The 20,012-nt window shown below is 38.2% G+C and overlaps 1 protein-coding gene across 4 annotated transcripts in view; it reads right to left on the bottom strand.

The window, feature by feature from the left end:
- Positions 1-20,012, bottom strand: part of ADGRG4 (adhesion G protein-coupled receptor G4) — a 114,714-nt gene that overhangs the window by 32,392 nt on the left and 62,310 nt on the right. For all 4 annotated transcript variants that reach the window (XR_008478841.2, XR_008478842.2, XM_035288871.3 and 1 more), the window contains exons 12-13: positions 15,511-15,727; positions 13,676-13,838 (exon numbers count right to left, since the gene is read on the bottom strand). Coding sequence is in view for 2 of the 4 variants with exons in the window: in XM_035288871.3 (XP_035144762.3) it covers positions 13,676-13,838; positions 15,511-15,727 (380 nt within the window). In the remaining 2 variants the exon portion in view is untranslated. The remainder of the gene's footprint in view (positions 1-13,675; positions 13,839-15,510; positions 15,728-20,012) is intronic.

The following is a 20,012-nucleotide window of genomic DNA, read 5'->3' as shown; positions in this document are numbered from 1 at the left end:
TTCAATATAATATTAGAATTTTAAAAAATAATTTTTATTGTCTGTACTTGTTATATAATATAGATAGATATGGAAAGGAAAATGGTCACTATAGTAAAGCAAATTACCTTATCCGTCATCTCACAGTTACCTCTTTTTTTGCTTTTGTGGCAAGATCAGCTAAAATCTACTCATTTAGCATGAATTCCAAAAACAGTACAATTTTAAAAATTGCACAGGATGGCTTCAATAGTAACATGAATACAACAGATGTCTGCAGATTTAAAAGCAGATCAATAGAAATGATCCTTTCAGAAGAACAGATAGTGAAATGACAGCCTCGAGGTACATGTGGCGAAGTGTCAAAAGGACCTAATGAAACTCCAGAGCTTCTGCACGGCAAAAGAAACAGTCACTAGAGTGAATCGACAACCAACAGAATGGGAAAAAATTTTTGCAGTTTACCCATCTGACAAAGGGCTGATATCCAGAATTTACAAAGAACTCAAACAGATTCACAGGAATAAAACAAACAAGCCCATTCAAAAGTGGGCAAAGGATATGAACAGACACTTTACGAAAGAAGACATATATGAGGCCAACAATCATATGAAAAAATGCTCATCGTCACTGGTCATCAGAGAGATGCAAATCAAAACCACATTGAGATACCATCTCACGCCAGTTAGAATGGCGATCATTAAAAAATCTGGAGACAACAGATGCTGGAGAGGATGTGGAGAAAAAGGAACACTTTTACACTGTTGGTGGGAGTGTAAATTAGTCCAACCATTGTGGAAGACAGTGTGGCGATTCCTCAAGGCCTTAGAAATAGAAATTCCATTTGACCCAGCAATCCCATTACTGGGTATATACCCAAAGGACTATAAATCGTTCTACTATAAGGACATATGCACACGAATGTTCATTTCAGCACTGTTTACAATAGCAAAGACCTGGAATCAACCCAAATGCCCATTGATGATAGACTGGATTGGGAAAATGTGGCACATATACACCATGGAATATTATGCAGCAATCAGAAATGATGAGTTCATGTCGTTTGTAGGGACATGGAAGAATCTGGAGAACATCATTCTCAGCAAACTGACACAAGAACAGAAAATGAAACACTGCATATTCTCACTCACAGGCGGGTGATGAAAAATGAGAACACATGGACACAGAGAGGGGAGTACTAAACACTGGGGTCTATTGGGGGACAAAGGGGAGGGCCAGTGGGAGGGGGAGGTGGGGAGGGATAGCCTGGGGAGAAATGCCGAATGTGGGTGAAGGGGAGAAAGCAAACAAAACACACTGCCATGTGTGTACCTATGCAACTGTATTGCATGCTCTGCACATGTACCCCAAAACCTAAAATGCAATAAAAAAATAAAAATATAAAATAAAAATTAAAAAAAAGGTCTTACATACAAGTAATTGGAGTCTCAAAAGGAGAGGAAAGAGAAAATGGTGAGGAAACAGTATTTGGTGAAAATTTCCCCAAATTCAGTAGAAGGTGTAAATTTACATATTCAAGAAGCTCACCAAAACTCTTAGCAGAGTAAGTACGAAGAAAAAGATGTCCAAGCATATAATAGTCAAACAGCAGAATATTAAAAAAACGTTAAAAACAGCCCAAGAAAAATTACACATTATATACAGAGAAACAAGAACTCAAATGATTACTGATTTCTCTTCAGAAAACATAGAGGCCAGAAGAGAGTGAAATGACATCTTTAAAATGCTGGGGGCTAGGGGAAGGACTTGCCAATCCTGAATCCTATAGCAAACAAAAATATCCTTCAAGCATAAAGATAAAATAAAGACATTTTCAGATAAATACAAACTAAGAAAATTCATCATGATCAGACCTGCACTACAATAAATGCTAAGTGAAATTTTTTATGCTGTAGAGAAATGATACCAAATAGAACTGTGATCTTCAGGAAGGAAAGAGGAGCATCAAAAATAATACATATCTAGGTAAATGTAAAAAACCATATTTTCTCTTTTTTTTAAGCAACATAGGACTTTTCAAAGCAATGACTGTAACATTGTCTTGTGAATTTTAGGATCTTGTGTAAAATATATGTGTGACAATTATAACATTAAAAATAGGGAGTAAAAATTGACATGTCTGGTTTAAAGTTTCCACATTTTACATGAAGCAGTACAATATTAACTCTAAGTAGACAGTAAAAAAATGTACAAGTATATATTATAATCTCTAGAGCCACCATTAAGATAACAATGCAGGCGGGTCATGGTGGCTCACGCCTGTAATCCCAGCACTTTGGGAGACCAAGGCAGGTGGATCACTTCAGGTCAGGAGTTTGAAACCAGCCTGACCAACATGGTGAAACCCTGTCTCTACTACAAATACAAAAAAAAAAAAAATTAGCCATGTGTGGCGGCACACACCTGTAGTCCCTGCTACTCTGGAGGCTGAGGCATGAGAATCTCTTGAACCTGGGAGGCAGAGGTTGCACTCAGCCTAGATCATGCTACTGCACTCCAGCCTGGGTGACAAAGGGAGACTTCATCAAAAGAAAAAAGAAGGAAGAGAAAGAGAGCGAGAGAGACAGACAGAAAGAAAGAAAAGAAAGAAGAGCAAATACATATAATTAAAGAGTCAGCAAGCAATTAAAATGCAACTGTAATAAATGTTAAAGCAAGAGACAACAGGAAAGAAGGTACAGAGGAACAAAAGCCAGAGGGGTAGACAGAGGGTAAGGTAAAACGGTAGTTCAGATCCAAGCCCGTTAATACTTACATTACATGTTAGCAAACTACACGCCAATTAAAAGTCAGATATTTTCAGGATGGATAAAAAATGAAACACAAGCTACATGCTACCCACAAGAGGTACACTTTAAATATAAAGATAGCTAGAAAGCAAGTGGATATAAAATATATATATATATATATATACCTTTTAGAGTAACCATAAGAAGGCTTGGATGACTTGGTTTTTTATATTAAAACCAGACAAAATAAACTTCAAGACAGTATTAACAGAGATAAAGAGGTATATTTAATAATGTTAAATAGGGTTAGGGATAGGATTAGTGTTAGAAAGACAAACCACGGTGGCTCACGCCTGTAATCCCAGCACTTTGGGAGGCCCAGGCTGGTGGATCACGAGGTCAAGAGATCGAGACCATCCTGGTCAACATGGTGAAATCCCGTCTCTACTAAAAACACAAAAAAATTAGCTGGGCATGGTGGCGCATGCCTGTAATTCCAGCCACTCAGGAGGCTGAGGCAGGAGAATTGCCTGAAACCAGGAGGCAGAGGTTGCGGTGAGCCGAGATCGCACCATTGCACTCCAGCCTGGGTAACAACAGCAAAAAAAAAAAAAAAAAAAAAAAGACAAACCAACACAAATGTGTATGTGCTTAATAAAAGAGCCCCAAAACAAACAAAGCAAAATTTGGAAGGACTAAATGGAGAAATAGACAGTTGTACAAAGTTAGCGATTTTATCACCTGTCTCAACCAGAGAACAACTAGAAAAACATCAGTAAAAACAAAGATGATTAGAACAACACTGCCAGCACCTTGACCTAATTGCTATTTCTATCGAACAACTGTAGAATGCACATTTTTTTGAAGTCCATGTGAAACATTCACCAAATAGATCACACACTGAGATACAAAGTAAGGTTTCTGAATCAGCGTCTGATATATGGTACGCTGGTTTCTCCCACAGCCAGGATTTATGGTTCTAGGACTCAAGGGGTGGAAGGGGAAGTGGCACCACTCACCATCATCTCTAGTGATCCACTAGCAAAATTTTTGCTTCCTGTTCCCATGACATTACATTCTGCTTGCCTAGAGGTCTTAGTTCCAGAGGGAGGAATGCTGCCACCAGTTGACATAACATCGGTCCCCTTAAACTGGAAGATTGCCACCTAGACACTTTGGGCTCCTCTTAAGTCAACAGGGTAAGGAGGGAGTTACAGTGTTGGCTGGGGTTGACTGACCCAGACTATCAAGATGAAATCAGTCTACTACTCCACAATGGAGGTAAGGTATGTATGAAATACAGGAGATCCATTAGGGCATCTCTTAGTATTACCATGCTCTTGACTAAGGTCAATGGGAAACTACAACAGCCCAATCCAGGCAAGACTACACATGGCCTAGACCCTTTGAAAATGAAGCCTTGGGTCACTCCACCAGGAAAAAAACCATGACCTGCTGAGGTGCTTGCTGAAGGCAAAGGGAACACAGAATGGGTAGTAGAAGATAGTCTTCAATACCAGCTACGACCACGTGACCAGCTGCAGAAACAGGGACTGTAATTGTCATGAGTATTTCTTCCTTCTTTTATTAAAAACATGTTTGTGCATGTATACACTTGTACTAAGAAGATATCTTCATTTTATTTCCCTTTTCCTTTATCATGTGACATAAGATTTATTGACTTCATATCAACACTTAAGTATTGTTAATTTTATATAACAGTGTTTGTGTTGGGGATTGGTGCATTTCTGGTTGCACAAAGGATAGTTGTATTACGTTAAGGGTAATTATGACCTTATTATTGTCTGTATTTGAAGATTATGTATGTGTATGGGCTCAAATTGGAAAAACGGTGGACTTGTGATGGCTAATACTGAGTCAACTTGATTGGATTGAAAGATACAAAGTATTGATCCCAGGTGTGTCAGTAGGGGTGTTGCCAAAGGAGATTAACATTTGAGTCAGTCGCCTGGGGAAGGCAGAGCCACCCTTAATTGGGTGGGCGCCTTCTAATCAGCTGCCAGCAAATATATAGCAGCCAGAAAAATGCAAAAAGGAGAGACTGGCCTAGCCTCGCAGCCTACAGCTTTCTCCCGTGCTGGATGCTTCCTGCCCTTGAACATCACATGCCAAGTTCTTCAGTTTTGAGACACAGACTGGCTCTCCTTGCTCCTCAGGCTTGCAGACAGCCTATTGTGAGACCTTGTGATCATGTAAGTTAATACTTAATAAACTCCTACATATATATATACACACACACACACACACACACACACACGTATATATATATATATATATATATATATATATATATATCCTACTAGTTCTGTCCCTTTAGAGAACCCTGACTAATACAATAAGTTTCAATACATTTAAATGGATTGAAATTATAATAAGTATATTCTGTGACCAAAATGAAATAAATGATAAATCAGTAACAATAAGACATCTTAGGTTGGGTGGGGTGGCTTATGCCTGCAATCCCAACACTTTGAGAGGCTAAGTTTGAGACCAGCCTGGGCAACATGGCAAGATCTCATCCCTATAAATAATTTTTTTAAAACTAGCCAGGTATGGTGACATGCATATGTGGTCCTAGCTACTCAGGAGTCTGAGGTGGGAGGATCACTGCGGCTACAGTGAGTTGTGATTGTGCCACTGCACTCCAGCCTGGATGACAGAGTGAGACCCTGTCTCAAAAAATAATACTAATAAAATACCTTAGATAGCCCCAAATACCTGGAATTTAAACAATACACTCCTAAATAATCCACAGGTTAAAGAAAAAATAGTACATATTTTGTACTGACATAATAAAAATACAACATACAAAAATTTGTGGGCTACAGCTAAAGCAGTGCTTAGAAAGATATTTAAAGCTTTTTAGGATTACGTTAGAAAAGAAGAAAAGTCTAAAACCAATGATCTATAGATCCTCATTAAGAAGCTAGATAGGCCAGGCAGGAGTCGTAGCTCATACCTGTAATCCCAGCACTTTGGGAGACTGAGGCAGGAGGATGGCTTGAAGCTAGGAGTTCGAGACTACCATGGGCAACAAAGAAAGACCCTGTCTCTACAGAAATAAAAAGTCTAAAAATTAGCCTGGTGTGGTGGCACATGCTTGTAGTCCCAGCTACTGAGGAGGCTGAGGTTGGAGGATCACTTGAGCCCAGGAGTTCAAAGCTGCTGTGAGCTATGGTAACACCACTGTATTCCAGCCTGGGTGACAGAGAGACCTCATTAAAAAAGAAGAAGAAGAAGAAGTAGCTAGGTAAAGACGATAAAAATAGAACCGAAGTAAGTACAAGAATAAAAGTAATAAATATAAGATCAGGTATCAAAGAGTAGAAAACAAGTAATAGGGAAAATTAACGAGGCCAAAAGTTGGTTGTTAAAAAGGATCAACGAAATGGAAAAATCCCTATACTATCAAAAATAAAAGAGCAAAAAAATTACCAATATCAGAAATGAAAGAGGGTTTATTACTATGAATCAGAGGTTGACAAATGAATCAGCAAGTCACACCCTTCCTAAGGCTTTTTTTTTTAATATTGCTCTGAGCTAAGAATAGATTTACATGTTGTTTTTAGGTTTCTTTCTTTTGATAACAGGGTTATTGAGACTTTACTCTCATACCATGTAATTCACCCATTTAAACTATACAATTCATTGCTTTCAGCACATTCAGAGTTGTGCAACTATCACTACAACTAATTTTAGAATATTTCCATCACTTGCAAAGGAACCCCTGTATGAATAATGAACAAAGTGTGGTAAATACATACAATAGAACATTATTCAGCCTTTAAAACTTAGCAAATTCTAACATGCTACAACATAGATGAACCTTGAAGACATTTTGCAATGTGAAAAAAGCCAGTCACACAATGACACATGTTGTATGATTCCATTTATATGAGGTACCTAGAGTAGTCAAAATCACAGGGACCAGAAGAATTGTGGTTGTCAGGAGCTAGGAGAGAGCAGAACGGGGACTTGTTAGTCAACGGGTCAGTTACTGGGAAGGCTGGCCTCCCCAGTAGCTTTGGGAAGATGAACAACATTGTGCAGACATATGGTGGTGACAGTTGCACAACATACATTTTATTTGTAAAAGCTTGTACGAAGAAAGAAGCAGAGGGAGAGGAGAGGAGAAGGGAGGGAAGGAAAAGAGAGGAAAGCAAGGGAAGGAGAAGAGAGGTGAAGAGAGGGAGGGAGAGGATAGGAGAAAAGAGGGAAGGAGAAGACAGGAGAAGAGGGGGAAGGAGAGGAGAGGAGAAGAGAAAGAAGGAGAGGATAGGGCAGGGGGCAAGACGAAAGGAAAGCAGAACAAAAATAAAAACATAAGAACATTCAACAGTCACCTGTGGCTTGCAAAGCCTAAAATATTTATTATCTGCCCTTTACAGAAAGTTTGCTGACTCCTGCTATAAATCCTATAGATGTTAAAAAAATAATAGGAAAACAGTATGAACTATTGCCAATAGCTTGACAAGTTAGATGAAATAAACTCTTAGAAAAATACAACTATCCAAAAACTGACACAAGATGAATCAGAAAATCTGAATGGCTCTATAGCCACTAAATAAATCTAGTTTGCTATCAAAAAACTTCCCACAAAGAAATCCATAGCATGTGTATACCTATGTAACAATCCTGCATGATCTGTACATGTATCCCAGAACTTAAAATATAATAATAATAAAAAAGAAAAAAAAAGAAGTTTCAGGCCCAGAGGGTTTCCTAGTGAGCCCTATAAAGCATTCAATGAATAACTCTTTCTGAACATAGAAGAGGGACCACTTCCCAACTCACTTTTATGATATTGCCAAAACCTTTCTAAAGTCTGACAAACAAATCACACAAAAAAAGCGAATTTCAGACCAACGCTCTTCATGAATGTAAGGGCAAAAATACTTCACAAAACATCAGCACATAGAAAATAGCAAAAAAAACAACCACAACAACATGATGACGCATCATGACCTGACAAGTAGGGTTTCTTCCGGGAATGCAAGATTGGCTTAATATTTTAAAATCAATATAATTCATCAAATTAAGAGAATAAACATGAAAGCCAGGTGATTACTTCAAGAGGTACAAAAAGAGCTTTTGACAAAATTCAACAGCATTTTTTTTCCAGGAAACTTAGAATAGAAGGTAATTACCTCAATCAAATAAAGGACAACTTTAAAAAACAAAACAAAAACACCAATAGTATTACTGTAATGGTAAAATAGCGAATACTTTTTTCCTAATATTAAAAATAAGACAAGGATGCCCACTTTAACCACTTCCATTCAACATTTTATTGGAAGTATTAAACATCAGAATAGGCCCCCAAAAAGAAATAAAAGGAATAAAAATCAGTAAAGAATAAATAAAATTCTCTATTGTCAGATAATGTTGGCTTGCATAGAAAGTTCAAAGGAATCTCTAAAACAATTTCTAGAAGCAATAAGTGAATTTAGCAAGTGAATAAGAAACAAAATGTGTTTGTGTGTATATATATATATATACATATATAGCATATAATATAAATAATAGTATATATTTCATATGTAATCAATTGCATTTTTATGTAATGGCAGCAAATAATTGGAATATCTAGTTTTAAACTATTTCATTTTAAAAATACTTAGGAATAAATTTATCAAAATACATGCAGTATCTCCCCACTTAAACTACAAAAGATTGCTGAGAGTAATTTAAATAGAACTAAATAAATGTTCCTAGATTAGAAGACTCAATATTACTAAGAAATAAATTCTCCCAAAATTGATCAGTAGCTTCAACTCAATCTCAGCCATAATCTCAGCAGGTTTTTTATACAAATTGATCAGCAGATTCAAAAATTTATATGGACATGTAAAAGGCTTAGAATAACCAAAGCAATCTTGAAAAGCAACAATGTTGAAGTATTCAGACTACCTGACTTCAACACTTCAGGAACCAAGACGACCTGGTAATAACATAGAGCTTACAAAACAACAACAACAACAACAAAACAGAACATAATAGGAAAGCCCAGAAATAGCCTTACATTTATACAACTATTTGACTTTTTGTCAAAGTTACCAAAGCAAGCCAATGGGGAAGGAAAGGTCTTTTCCATAAATGGTGCTGGAAATGCTAGATATCTACATAAAACAAAATAATCCTCAACTCCTACCTCATGCAATACACAAATCAATCAATCAAGTTCTAAACATAAAAGCTAAAATCATAAAGCTTCTAAAGAAATGCATAAGTCTTCATGACTTCCTGATAGACAAAGATATCCTAGACAAGTCCTATATGGTTATCCATAAAAGAAAACAGAACTATAAATTAGACTTCATGAATATTAAAAAAATTTGGTGAGCATTGTGACACATGCCTGTAATCCCAGCACTTTAGTAGGCCAAGGCAGGGGAATTGCCTGAGCCCACGACTTCAAGACCACCCTGGGCAACAAAGTGAGAGCCCCATCTCTACAAAAAATTAAAAAATTAGTCAGGCATGATGGTGCGTGCCTGTGGTCCCAGCTACACATGAGGCTGAGGCAGGAGGATAGCTTGACCTCAGGAGGTCAAGGCTGCAGTGAGCTGTGTTCAAGACACTGCATTCCAGTCTGGGTGAAAGAACGAGACCCACACTCCAAAAAAATAAAAAAATAAAAAATAAGAAAGTGAAAAACTGCTCATCAAAAGATATTATTCAGAAAATAGACAAGCCATAAGGAAAACATTTTCAAAACATTTATCTGATAAATTGCTTGTATCCAGAATATGTAAAGAACACTTTTCAACTCAGTAATAAGAGGGATGCTTACTTTTACCATTTCTTGGTACTGGAGGTCCTAGTCGCAGCAATCGGACAAGAGAAAGAAAGAAAGGGCATCCAAATTTGAAAACAGGAAGTCAAGCTGTTGCTGTTCACCAGTGATATGAACGTATATCTAGAAAGCCATAAAGACTCATCCAAAAAGCTCCTACATCTGATAAATGAATTCAGTAAAGTCTCAGGTTACAAAATCAATGTACACAAATCAGCAGCACTGCTATTCACCAACACTGACCAAGCTGAGAATCAAACCAAGAACTCAATCTTTTTTACAACAGCTGCAAAATAAAATAAAACACTTAGGAATATACTTAACAAAGGAGGTGAAAGAACTCTACAACAAAAACTAGAAAGAACTGCTGAAAGAAATCATAAATGACACAAATGGAAACACATCACATGCTCATGGATGGAAAGAATCAATATTGTGAAAATGACCATATTGCAAAAAGCAATCTACACATAATGCAATTCCCACCAAAATACCATCATCGTTCTTATGGAACTAGAAAAAAATTCTAAAATTCTTACAGAATCAGAAAAGGCCCACATAGCCAAAGCAATTCTAAGCAAAAAGAACAAATCTGGAGGCATCATATTACCCAACTTCAAATTATACTGCAAGGCTATAGTTACCAAAACAGCATGGTATCAGTATAAAAGTAGGTATGTAGACAAATGGAACAGAATAGAAGACCCAGAAATAAAGCCAAATATTTACAGCCAACTGATCTTTGACAAAGCAAATGAAAACATAAAGTGGAGAAAGGACGCCCTGTTCCAAAAATGGTGCTGGGATAATTGGTAAGCCACATGGAGAAAAATGAAACTGGCTCACCATCACTTGAATTGCACAAAAATCAACTCAAGATGGATCAAAGACTTAAATGTGAGATCTGAAACCATAAAAATTCTAGAAGATAACATTGGAAAAAACTCTTCTGGACATTGGTCTAGGCAAAAAACTCATGACTAAGACCCCAAAAGCAAATGCACAAACAAAAACAAATAAATGGGATCAAATTAAACTAAAAAGCTTCTGTGCAACAAAAGAAATAATCAGCAGAGTCAAAAGGTAATCCACAGAGTGGGAGAAAACATTTGCAAACTATGCATCTGACAAAGGACCAGTATCCAGAATCTACAAGGGACTCAAACAAATCAGCAAGCAAAAAACAAATGATCCTATCAAAAAGTGGGCAAAGGACATATATAAGCAATTCTCAAAAGAAGATAGACAAATAGCCAACAAACATGAAAAAATGCTCAACATCCTTAATCACCAGGGAAATGTAAATCAAAACCACCGTGAGATACCACCTTACTCCTGCAAGAATGGCCATAATTAGAAGGCCAAACAACAATAGATGTTAGCATAGATGTAGTGAAAAGGAAACACTTTTATACAGTTGGTGGGAATATAAATTAATACAACCACTATGGAAAACAGTATGGAGATTCCTTAAAGAACTAAACTTAGAACTAACATTCCATCTAACAATCCCACTACTGGGTATCTACACAAAGGAAAAGAAGTCATTATATGAAAAAGGCACATGCACACACATGTTTAAAGCAGCATAATTAACAGTTGCAAAGATATGGAACCAACCTAAGTTTCCATCAAACAAACAAGTGGATAAAGTAAATGTGGTATATATACACCATGGAATACTACTCAGCCATAAAAAGGAATGAAATCATGTCTTTTGCAGCAACTTGGATGGAGATAGAGGCCATTATTCTAAGTAAAATAACTCAGGAATGGAAAACCAAATATCATATGTTCTCACTTATAAGTAGAAAGTAAGCTATGATGAGGACACAAAAGTATAAGAATGATATAATGGATTTTGGGGACTCAAGGGAAAGGGTGGTAGGGGGTAAAGAATAAAAGACCACATATTGGGTACAGAGTATACTACTCAGGTGACGAGTACAATAAAATCTCAGAAATCACCACTTACCTATGTAACCCCAAACCACCTGTATCCCAAAAACTATTGCAATAAAAAAGGAAAATACCCAATTTAAAAATGGGCAAAATATTTTTAACAGATACTTCACCAAAGATATACAAATAACTAATATGAGCAGGAAAAATTACTCTACATCATTTACGACTCTCGAAAACACTGTGACAGTTTCTAATACATTTAAACATATACCTACAGGCCGGGTGAGGTGGCTTATGCATTTTGGGAGGCTGAGGCAGGTGGATCACTTGAGGCCAGGAGTTTGAGACTGGCCTGGTCAACATGGTGAAATCCAGTCTCTACTAAATATACAAAAATTAGCTGGGCGTGGCAGTGAGTGCCTGTAGTCCCAGCTATTTGGGAGGCTGAGGCAGGAGAATCACTTGAATCTGGGAGGCAGAGCTTTCAGTGAACAGAGATTGTGCTACCACACTCCAGCCTGGATGCCAGAGCAAGACCCCATCTTAAAAAATAATAAAAAAAAGAAATAATAAACATACACCTACGTGCCAGCTATTCCATTCCTAAGTGTTTATCGAAAACATATGGTCACATGAAGACTTATACACAAAGGTTCATAGCAGGATTATCCATAATAGCCAAACTGGAAACATTCCAAACGTCCATCAAGAGGAGAATATACAAGGAATCTGTGGTATACCCATTCGATGGAATAGCATTCAGCAATAAAAATGAACGAACTACTGAAACAAAAGGATGACTCAAAGAAAAACCATTATGCTACATGAAAGAAGCCTTATAAAAGAGAATACATATTGTAAGACTTCATTTATATAATGTTCTAAAACTGGAAAAACTATGATGGGAAAAAAAGAAGAACAATGATTGGCATTGCAGGCAGTAGTTTCAGAGACTGACTTGCAAAGGGCACAAGGGGCTTTCAGAGGAGATAGTAATATTCTAGATCTTTTTTAAAATACAGAATCTTGCTCTGTTGCATAGCCTGGAATGCAGTGGTGCAGTCATGGCTCACTGCAGCCTTGATCTCCTGGTCTCAAGTGATCCTCCCACCTAAGCCTCTCATGTAGCTGGACCACAGGCACGCGCCACCGTGCCTGGCCTTTTTTATTTTTTGTAGAGATAGGGTTTCACTATATGGCCCAGGCTGGTCTCAAACTCCTGGGCTCAAGTGTTCCTCCCACCTTGAACTCACAAAGTGCTGGGATTACAGGTGTGGCACTGCACCTGGTCAACATTCCATATCTTAATAGAAGCTTGGATTACGTAGATGTATACATTTATCAAAATGCAGAGGGTGTATACTTAGGATTTGTGCATTTTCTTATATGCAAATTTTATTAGTTTTTAATTGTAAAAAAAAAAAATCTCAGCCGCGCACTGTGGCTCACGCCTGTAATCCCAGCACTTTGGGAGGCCGAGGCGGGTGGATCACAAGGTCAAGAGATCGAGACCATCCTGGTCACCATGGTGAAACGCCGTCTCTACTACAAATACAAAAAAATTAGCTGGGCATGGTGGTGCGTGCCTGTAATCCCAGCTACTCAGGAGGCTGAGGCAGGAGAATTGCCTGAACCCAGGAGGCGGAGGTTGTGGTGAGCCGAGATGGCGCCATTGCGCTCCAGCCTGGGTAACAAGAGCGAAACTCCGTCTCAAAAAAAAAAAAAAAAAAAAAATCTGATCTCCGAAATCGTCTTGAGCAGGATTGGCAGCCTATAACCTGTCAATGGCTAAGGTAGGATGATATGGTGGAAAGGGCCCAGGCTTCAAAGTCAGACAAACATAGGATTGAATTCTGGCTTAGCCATTAGACTATGTGTTCTTGGGCAAATTACTTCTCTGTTTCCTTATCTATACAAAGGAGACAGTAGCACAATGTCCAACATATAATGTGTTCCATAAATGGTGGCCAAGGATAAACTGACATTTGAGATAATTTGGGGTCACAGAGCCAATCATTGCACAATTCACAGACACCATTCCAACCAAGGTGTCAGCCTACTAAAGATTATATATGAATCTTCCCTGGGATGTTTGCATTTCCATAAGGTCCCCTGAAGATTAAAACCTTAACAGAGTGTCCTCTCTGTCTCCCAAGGAGTAAATGAATGAAGACTTGAAACAGTGCTTGGCTGATTGGCTTTCAGTTCTCTGAACTGCACTCACCTCAGGATCTGTGCCTTCTTCGTAGGAGTGAATGCTGAAGGCCATGCCATCAAATGTGTGGTCCATCCGCAGCACAGCCAAAGCCAGCCCAGCCACCGTCAGATTTGCTCTCTGTCCAGAAAACTCCATCTTGTGACCAGCATGCTCAATTATCCTCAGAATTCTGCAAGAACCCACAGATGGAGAAGAGCATCCTACCCCTTAAAAGTAAAACCCACCTCCTTACAAGATTTCCTCATTGCAAGACTTTTCTTTGTGTTTTAATCACTATCTTTATATCACTTAGGAATTATTAAATAAGAGCACCGGCTTTGGAATCAGACAAGTTGATGTCTAAATCTTAGCTCCTCTCATATGTAACTGTGCGGCCAAATACAGTAATCTCACTTAGCTTCAGCTTCCTCACCTGCAAAGTCAGAAGTAATACTACACTCATCTCAAAAGATTGTTGTGAAAATTAACAAAATTGTAACATGTAAGCGACACCCTTCAGGGCCTCGTAAGACTTTATAAGAAGTTTGGATTTCATTCTATGTGTAATGGAAAGCCACTGAGTGGTTTTAAAAGCAAGATAAGGACATGATCTGATATATACATTAAAAGATTACCGTGGGTGCCATGTAGAAGATGACCCATAGAGGGTCAAGAATGGAGGCAGGGAGATCATTTAGGAAGTTTTTTGTTGTTGTTTTGTGTTTTTGAGATGGAGTTTCGCTCTTGTTACCCAGGCTGGAGTGCAATGTCGCCATCTCGGCTCACCGCAACCTCCACCTCCTGGGTTCAAGCAATTCTCCTGCCTCAGCCTCCTGATTAGCTGGGACTACAGGCGCGCACCATCATGCCCAGCTAATTTTTTTGTATTTTTAGTAGAGACGGGGTTTCACCATGTTGACCAGGATGGTCTCAATCTCTTAACCTCGTGATCCACCTGCCTCGGCCTCCCAAAGTGCTGGGATTATAGGCATGAGCCACTGTGCCTGGCCAGGAAGTTGTTATAGACAGTTTGGTGAGAGAACTAGGTCTAGGAATAGGGTGGTGGTGGTGGAGGAGATGAAGAGAAGTAAATGAATTCCACTGGAATATTTAAGGGATTTTATAAGTGGGTGTACAGAGTACATACAAGAGTTGGTTATTGATTGGCTGTGAAGTTGGAGGGAGGTAACTGGTACTATTGTCGAGTTTTTCACTTTAACATTGGTTGGATACATTTTATACACATTAAGAACACTGAGGGAGCACAAAGGTTGGGGAAATAGACTGGGGGTCTGGTTTGGGGTAACTGTTTACTTGAAAACTTGCTGTCACTAAGATTCAGTTAGAATTCAAATACATCCTTTCACAATGAATATTTGAGTAAAGTGACCCCATTGCATTGTACTAACTGAGCTTTCAATGTGTAACTACCTGACTTTTAAAATCGATGATGACTGTATGCCAAAAAATTGATAATATACACAGTCGTCCATTGATATTTTTGGGGGATCTGTTCCAGGACTCCCATGGATACAAAAATCCATGGATGCTTAAGTACCTGATATAAAATGGGGTAGTATTTTCATATAGCCTATGTACATCATTGTATATTTTAATCTCTAGATTACTTGTAATGCCTAATACAATGCAAATGCTATGTAAATAGTTGTTATACTGTATTTTTTAGGGAATAATGATGAGAAAAAAGTCTGTACTTGTTCACTATCAACGCAAGATTTTTTTAAGGATATTTGCAATCTGTGGTTGTTTGAATTCACAAATGCAGAATGCACAGATACAGAGGGCCGACTGCATTTTAAATCTTAAGAAATAATGTCTTTCTCCAAAGTATTAATACTTACTCATTGCTAACTTCATGCAGATCAGAGGCTGAATCGTTTTGCTTTTCCAAAACAACGCTGATTATTTGTAATATAATGTGGGTTAGGTTCATACTTATCTCATCACATTGTGAAATATCTGATATTTTAGAAACAATGATCTTTGTCTCTTCTTTATCCAGGGATGGGGATTCATTTATCAAATTTAAAATGTGCTCTGCAACATCCTCAGCATTCTCTGGGGAAAGAAAGTTGAGACATAAAAGCTGCATGACTTAGTCTTCTGCCATTCTGGTGTACTTCCTTCCCTTTAAAGAGTAAAGAGGGTGAGATGAGAATACTTACCAAGGTAAAACGTTTACAGAAGGAAAACGTTGGCCCTTTGTTTCTACAATAGATGTAGTCCCAGAAAGTAGAACGTAAGTCAAGTTTTTATTGATTAAAAAGTTTTCATTCACTAAATCCTTTTTCAAATGTACAGGGAACTCTTTTTGTCCCTGAAGAATTATCTTGAAATTTTATTCTAATTAAATTGAGACTTTTGAGTATTGGATTGTGTTAAGTAGATCTCATCTTATACTCAAACATCAACAAACACTCAGTCTATGTTTTCTTAATTAAGGGTGGTGGTTACATTTTCCTGTCAAGAACCATCAAACCACAGAAAAAAAGCAAATATGGACTACATCGTAATAAAAAGCAGTTAATTTAGATTTTCCAGAGAGTAAGAACAATAGATATTAACTCACTCGCTTTTTTCTTCACGTTTTACTATGGAAATTTGCAAGCATACACAAAAGTAGAAATAACAGCATAATGAATTTCCATGGTCCTCATGAATCACCCAACTTCAACAAGTGTCAACAAATGGCTAATCTCATTTTATCTACACTCCCACTCACCTTTTCCCCAACCCCAGATTATTTCAAACTGACATGATATTATTTTTATCCATAAACACTTCGGTATGTATCTCCAAAATAAAGGATTTTTACATGTCACAACCACAATAACAATTAAAATTAAATTTAATTATTAGCAATAATATTCAAAATCATCAAATATCCTGTCAGTGCCCAAAAGTTCCTGTCTCATAAATGCTTCTTCTAAATAGTTGTTTTGTTTGAATCACGATCCACTTTTAAAGTGAAGAGCTTTGTTAAATGAATACAGCACAAATTAGATTTTAGTTCAATAGAACACATATAAAGCTGAGCTTTCTTGTGGTGTCTTCCTAGCTTAAAGCAATCACATTCAAGTCCAATAACCAAAATATAAAAGAAAATGTTCAAAAAAATGCAATTTGTTAAGAAAAATTCCAGACAGAGCTAACACTCATAACGCACTTAACCCAGGTTATATTACAAATAATCAACCTGTTTCGGAAAACAAAATAATTCAGCATAAAATTCATCCCTTCTCTCTCTGTCTTTCTCTTCCTCCCTCTCTTTCAATGACCTGCATAGTTGTGCCTCCTCAAATCTCTCTCCTACCCCAAGCTCCCCACAACTTAACACCTTTAAAAGCCTACACACACTACCTTTTGCTTTCTCCTCCTCCTCCTTACATTCTTTCTTTATTCTATCCTTTTTTCTGCAAACTTTCTGTCCCCATCAATGTAAAATAAGCAATCATAACTGAGATCCTCTCAATTCTCCCCCCAGCCATTACCTCGATTTGTCCAATAAAGGATCACATAGGAACTGAGCTAGCAAAGACAGAGTTCTCCCTGAGGAGATGGGAGGAAGAGAGGTGATTGAACAAGGTTGTAATTGTTTTTGAATTAATATTTTGTCCCAGTTAACATCTATCTTCTGGTAAGTTAAAGAAACTGAGAAAATATTAAGACTAGGGATGATAGAAAAAGATAGTGAGCTCATTCACAGAACTTTCTACTGCTCTTATTAAATTGCTCAGACTGTTGAAAATGGAATAGCAAGAGCTGCCTAGTCATGATTTTGGGCCTCAGTGGTGCAATTTCACTTTCACGTAGTCCCTGCTGTGGCAGAATGAAAGTAAACAGCAGGACAATGGGAGACTAACTATACTGTGAAAAGTGATAATAGACTTTTTCTCTGGAGTTATATAGTTTTTAAGGAAAATTCAAGGTGAATTACACTCATCGTGTAAAAATTCCTGGTCCCCAAGCAAAAGCAATAAAGGGACTCCTCCTTTATTTATTGAAGAATAAATTGATCCTCATTCCTTGAAATACTGTTACAGTTAATCTGCCAGTAATTACAACATTTTAAATAATAATATCTGCTATTTACTGAGCAATTTCTATGAGCCAGTGTTCCAGGTTATCTCTTGCGGTATAACAAATCACCCTAAAACTTAATGGCTTAAAGCAACAATTTGTTATTATCCTTCATGGTTCTGTGTGTTAACTAGGCTCAGTTGAGTGTACTCGCTTGGAGTGTCTCACACAGTTGAAATCAGATAGCAGCTGAGGCTGAACACATCAGAAGGCTAATCTGGGCTGGATGTCCAAGAGGGCTAACTCACGTGTCTGGCAATTGATGCAGACTAGTCAGTTGGGCTGTTGGCTGTACTCCCTACACATGGCCTCCCACAGTGGTGTAGGCTCAGTAGGGTGCTGGGTCTGGCTTGTGATGTACTGGAGCCAGCTTGTACCAGCTAATGAGAACCAATTGTTAAATTTTCAGGAATTTTGTGAGCTAGTTGTTAAACATGGCCATTATTAAAAATTAAATTATGTAAACCTACAATTGCATAAATTATACTTTAAAATGATGATACTCAAAACACTTCACTTCCCAATTATTTTGCTATATTTTACTAATCTATGCTCTTGTGATTATTTACATATCTACTGTATCTGTGCAAACATCTCTTACCAACTTTATAGTTCAGTGACTATACATTACATTGTAGTTTGTATGCAGCCATGGAGGAGATGGTATTATACCATGAAAACTGGCAAAAGCTACAAACCAGTACCTTCCTTGGGTAGAGCTTGTTGTTAAATATTTTTCAGCACACCACTGTTTGAACTACTTACAGCATGGTGGCTGGCTCTGAGGAAGCATCTCAAATGAGAGTGTACCAAGAGAAAGGATGCAGAAACTTTCAGTCCCCTTAAACGTTAGTCCCATCATTGGCAAAGCCATTTCTTCCAAATTCTACTGGGCTAAGCAGTCACAAGCCAGCCCTGATTCAACTCCCAATTGACAAATGAGTTGGTGGGCATTTTGGAGACAGGATACAACAGCAAGGCATTATATGTGTTTTCTCATCTATTCATCACAATAACCTTCATATTAGTCATGAAAGTACTCACATTATCCCTTTTAAATAGATTAAGAAGTTAAAACATTGAAATAATCTAACCTAGTGCTAACTCCAAAGCTTGAGCTCTTCAGTATCACTTTGTGTAGCATCTTTGCCTTTGGCCCTTTTCTCCACCATGTTGGGGGTTGGAACAGCTGTGCTTTGCAGTCTTCCTACCTGACCTCCTGGGAATTCCACTGCTTTCTCAAGGTTGGGCGCGGTGGCTCAAACCTGTAATCCCAGCACTTTGGGAGGCCTAGGTGGGTGGATCACGAGGTCAAGAGATCGAGACCATCCTGGTCAACATGGTGAAACCCCGTCTCTACTCAAAATACAGAAATTAGCTGGACATGGTGGCGTGTGCCTGTAATCCCAGCTACTCGGGAGCCTGAGGCAGGAGAATTACTTGAACCCAGGAGGCGGAGGTTGCGGTGAGCCGAGATTGCGCCAATGCACCCCAGCCTTGGTAACAAGAAGTTAAACAACAACAAAAAAAAAGCACTCACTATCCTGCCCCAATGGTGGAATGTGTTTGCTTTTCTAATTCTTCTAGACAGTCCTCAGGAGAGAGTTTTGTGAAAAGTTCTAGTCAACGTCACTAGAGCCTGATGCATCTTTACTGTCATGGAGGTAACAAACATTGACCACAGAAGAGAACCCCAAAAACTTTGAAATAACAGTACCTTTTCTAACTCTGTGATGTTAAAGAATTAAGAAAAATGAGTATTTAAGTGAGAGAGCTGAAGAGTTTTTCTTCAACCAAGATATCTAATGCTTGTCAGCAAGATTGAAAGCAAAAGAAAATATATTGTTTCAATGTGAATACATTTTCTTTCTTTCTTTCTTTCTCTCTTTCTTTCTCTCTCTCTCTCTCTCTCTCTCTCTCTCTCTCTCTCTCTCTCTCTCTCTTTCTTTCTTTCTTTCTTTCTTTCTTTTTTTTTGAGACGGAGTTTCGCTCTTGTTACCCAGGCTGGAGTGCAATGGCACGATCTCAGCTCACCTCAACCTCCGCCTCCTGGGTTCAGGCAATTCTCCTGCCTCAGCCTCCTGAGTAGCTGGGATTACAGGCACATGCCACCGTGCCCAGCTAATTTTTTGTAATTTTTAGTAGAGACGGGGTTTCACCATGTTGACCAGGATGGTCTCGATCTGCCGACCTCGTGATCCACCCTCCTCGGCCTCCCAAAGTGCTGGGATTACAGGCGTGAGCCACCGCGCCCGGCCCATTT

The sequence above is a fragment of the Callithrix jacchus genome, chromosome X (assembly GCF_049354715.1).
Source record: "Callithrix jacchus isolate 240 chromosome X, calJac240_pri, whole genome shotgun sequence".
NCBI classification, from domain to species: domain Eukaryota; kingdom Metazoa; phylum Chordata; class Mammalia; order Primates; family Cebidae; genus Callithrix; species Callithrix jacchus.
The sequence above is the reverse complement of the archived record's forward strand: the minus strand, read 5'-3'. Positions and strand labels throughout refer to the sequence as shown.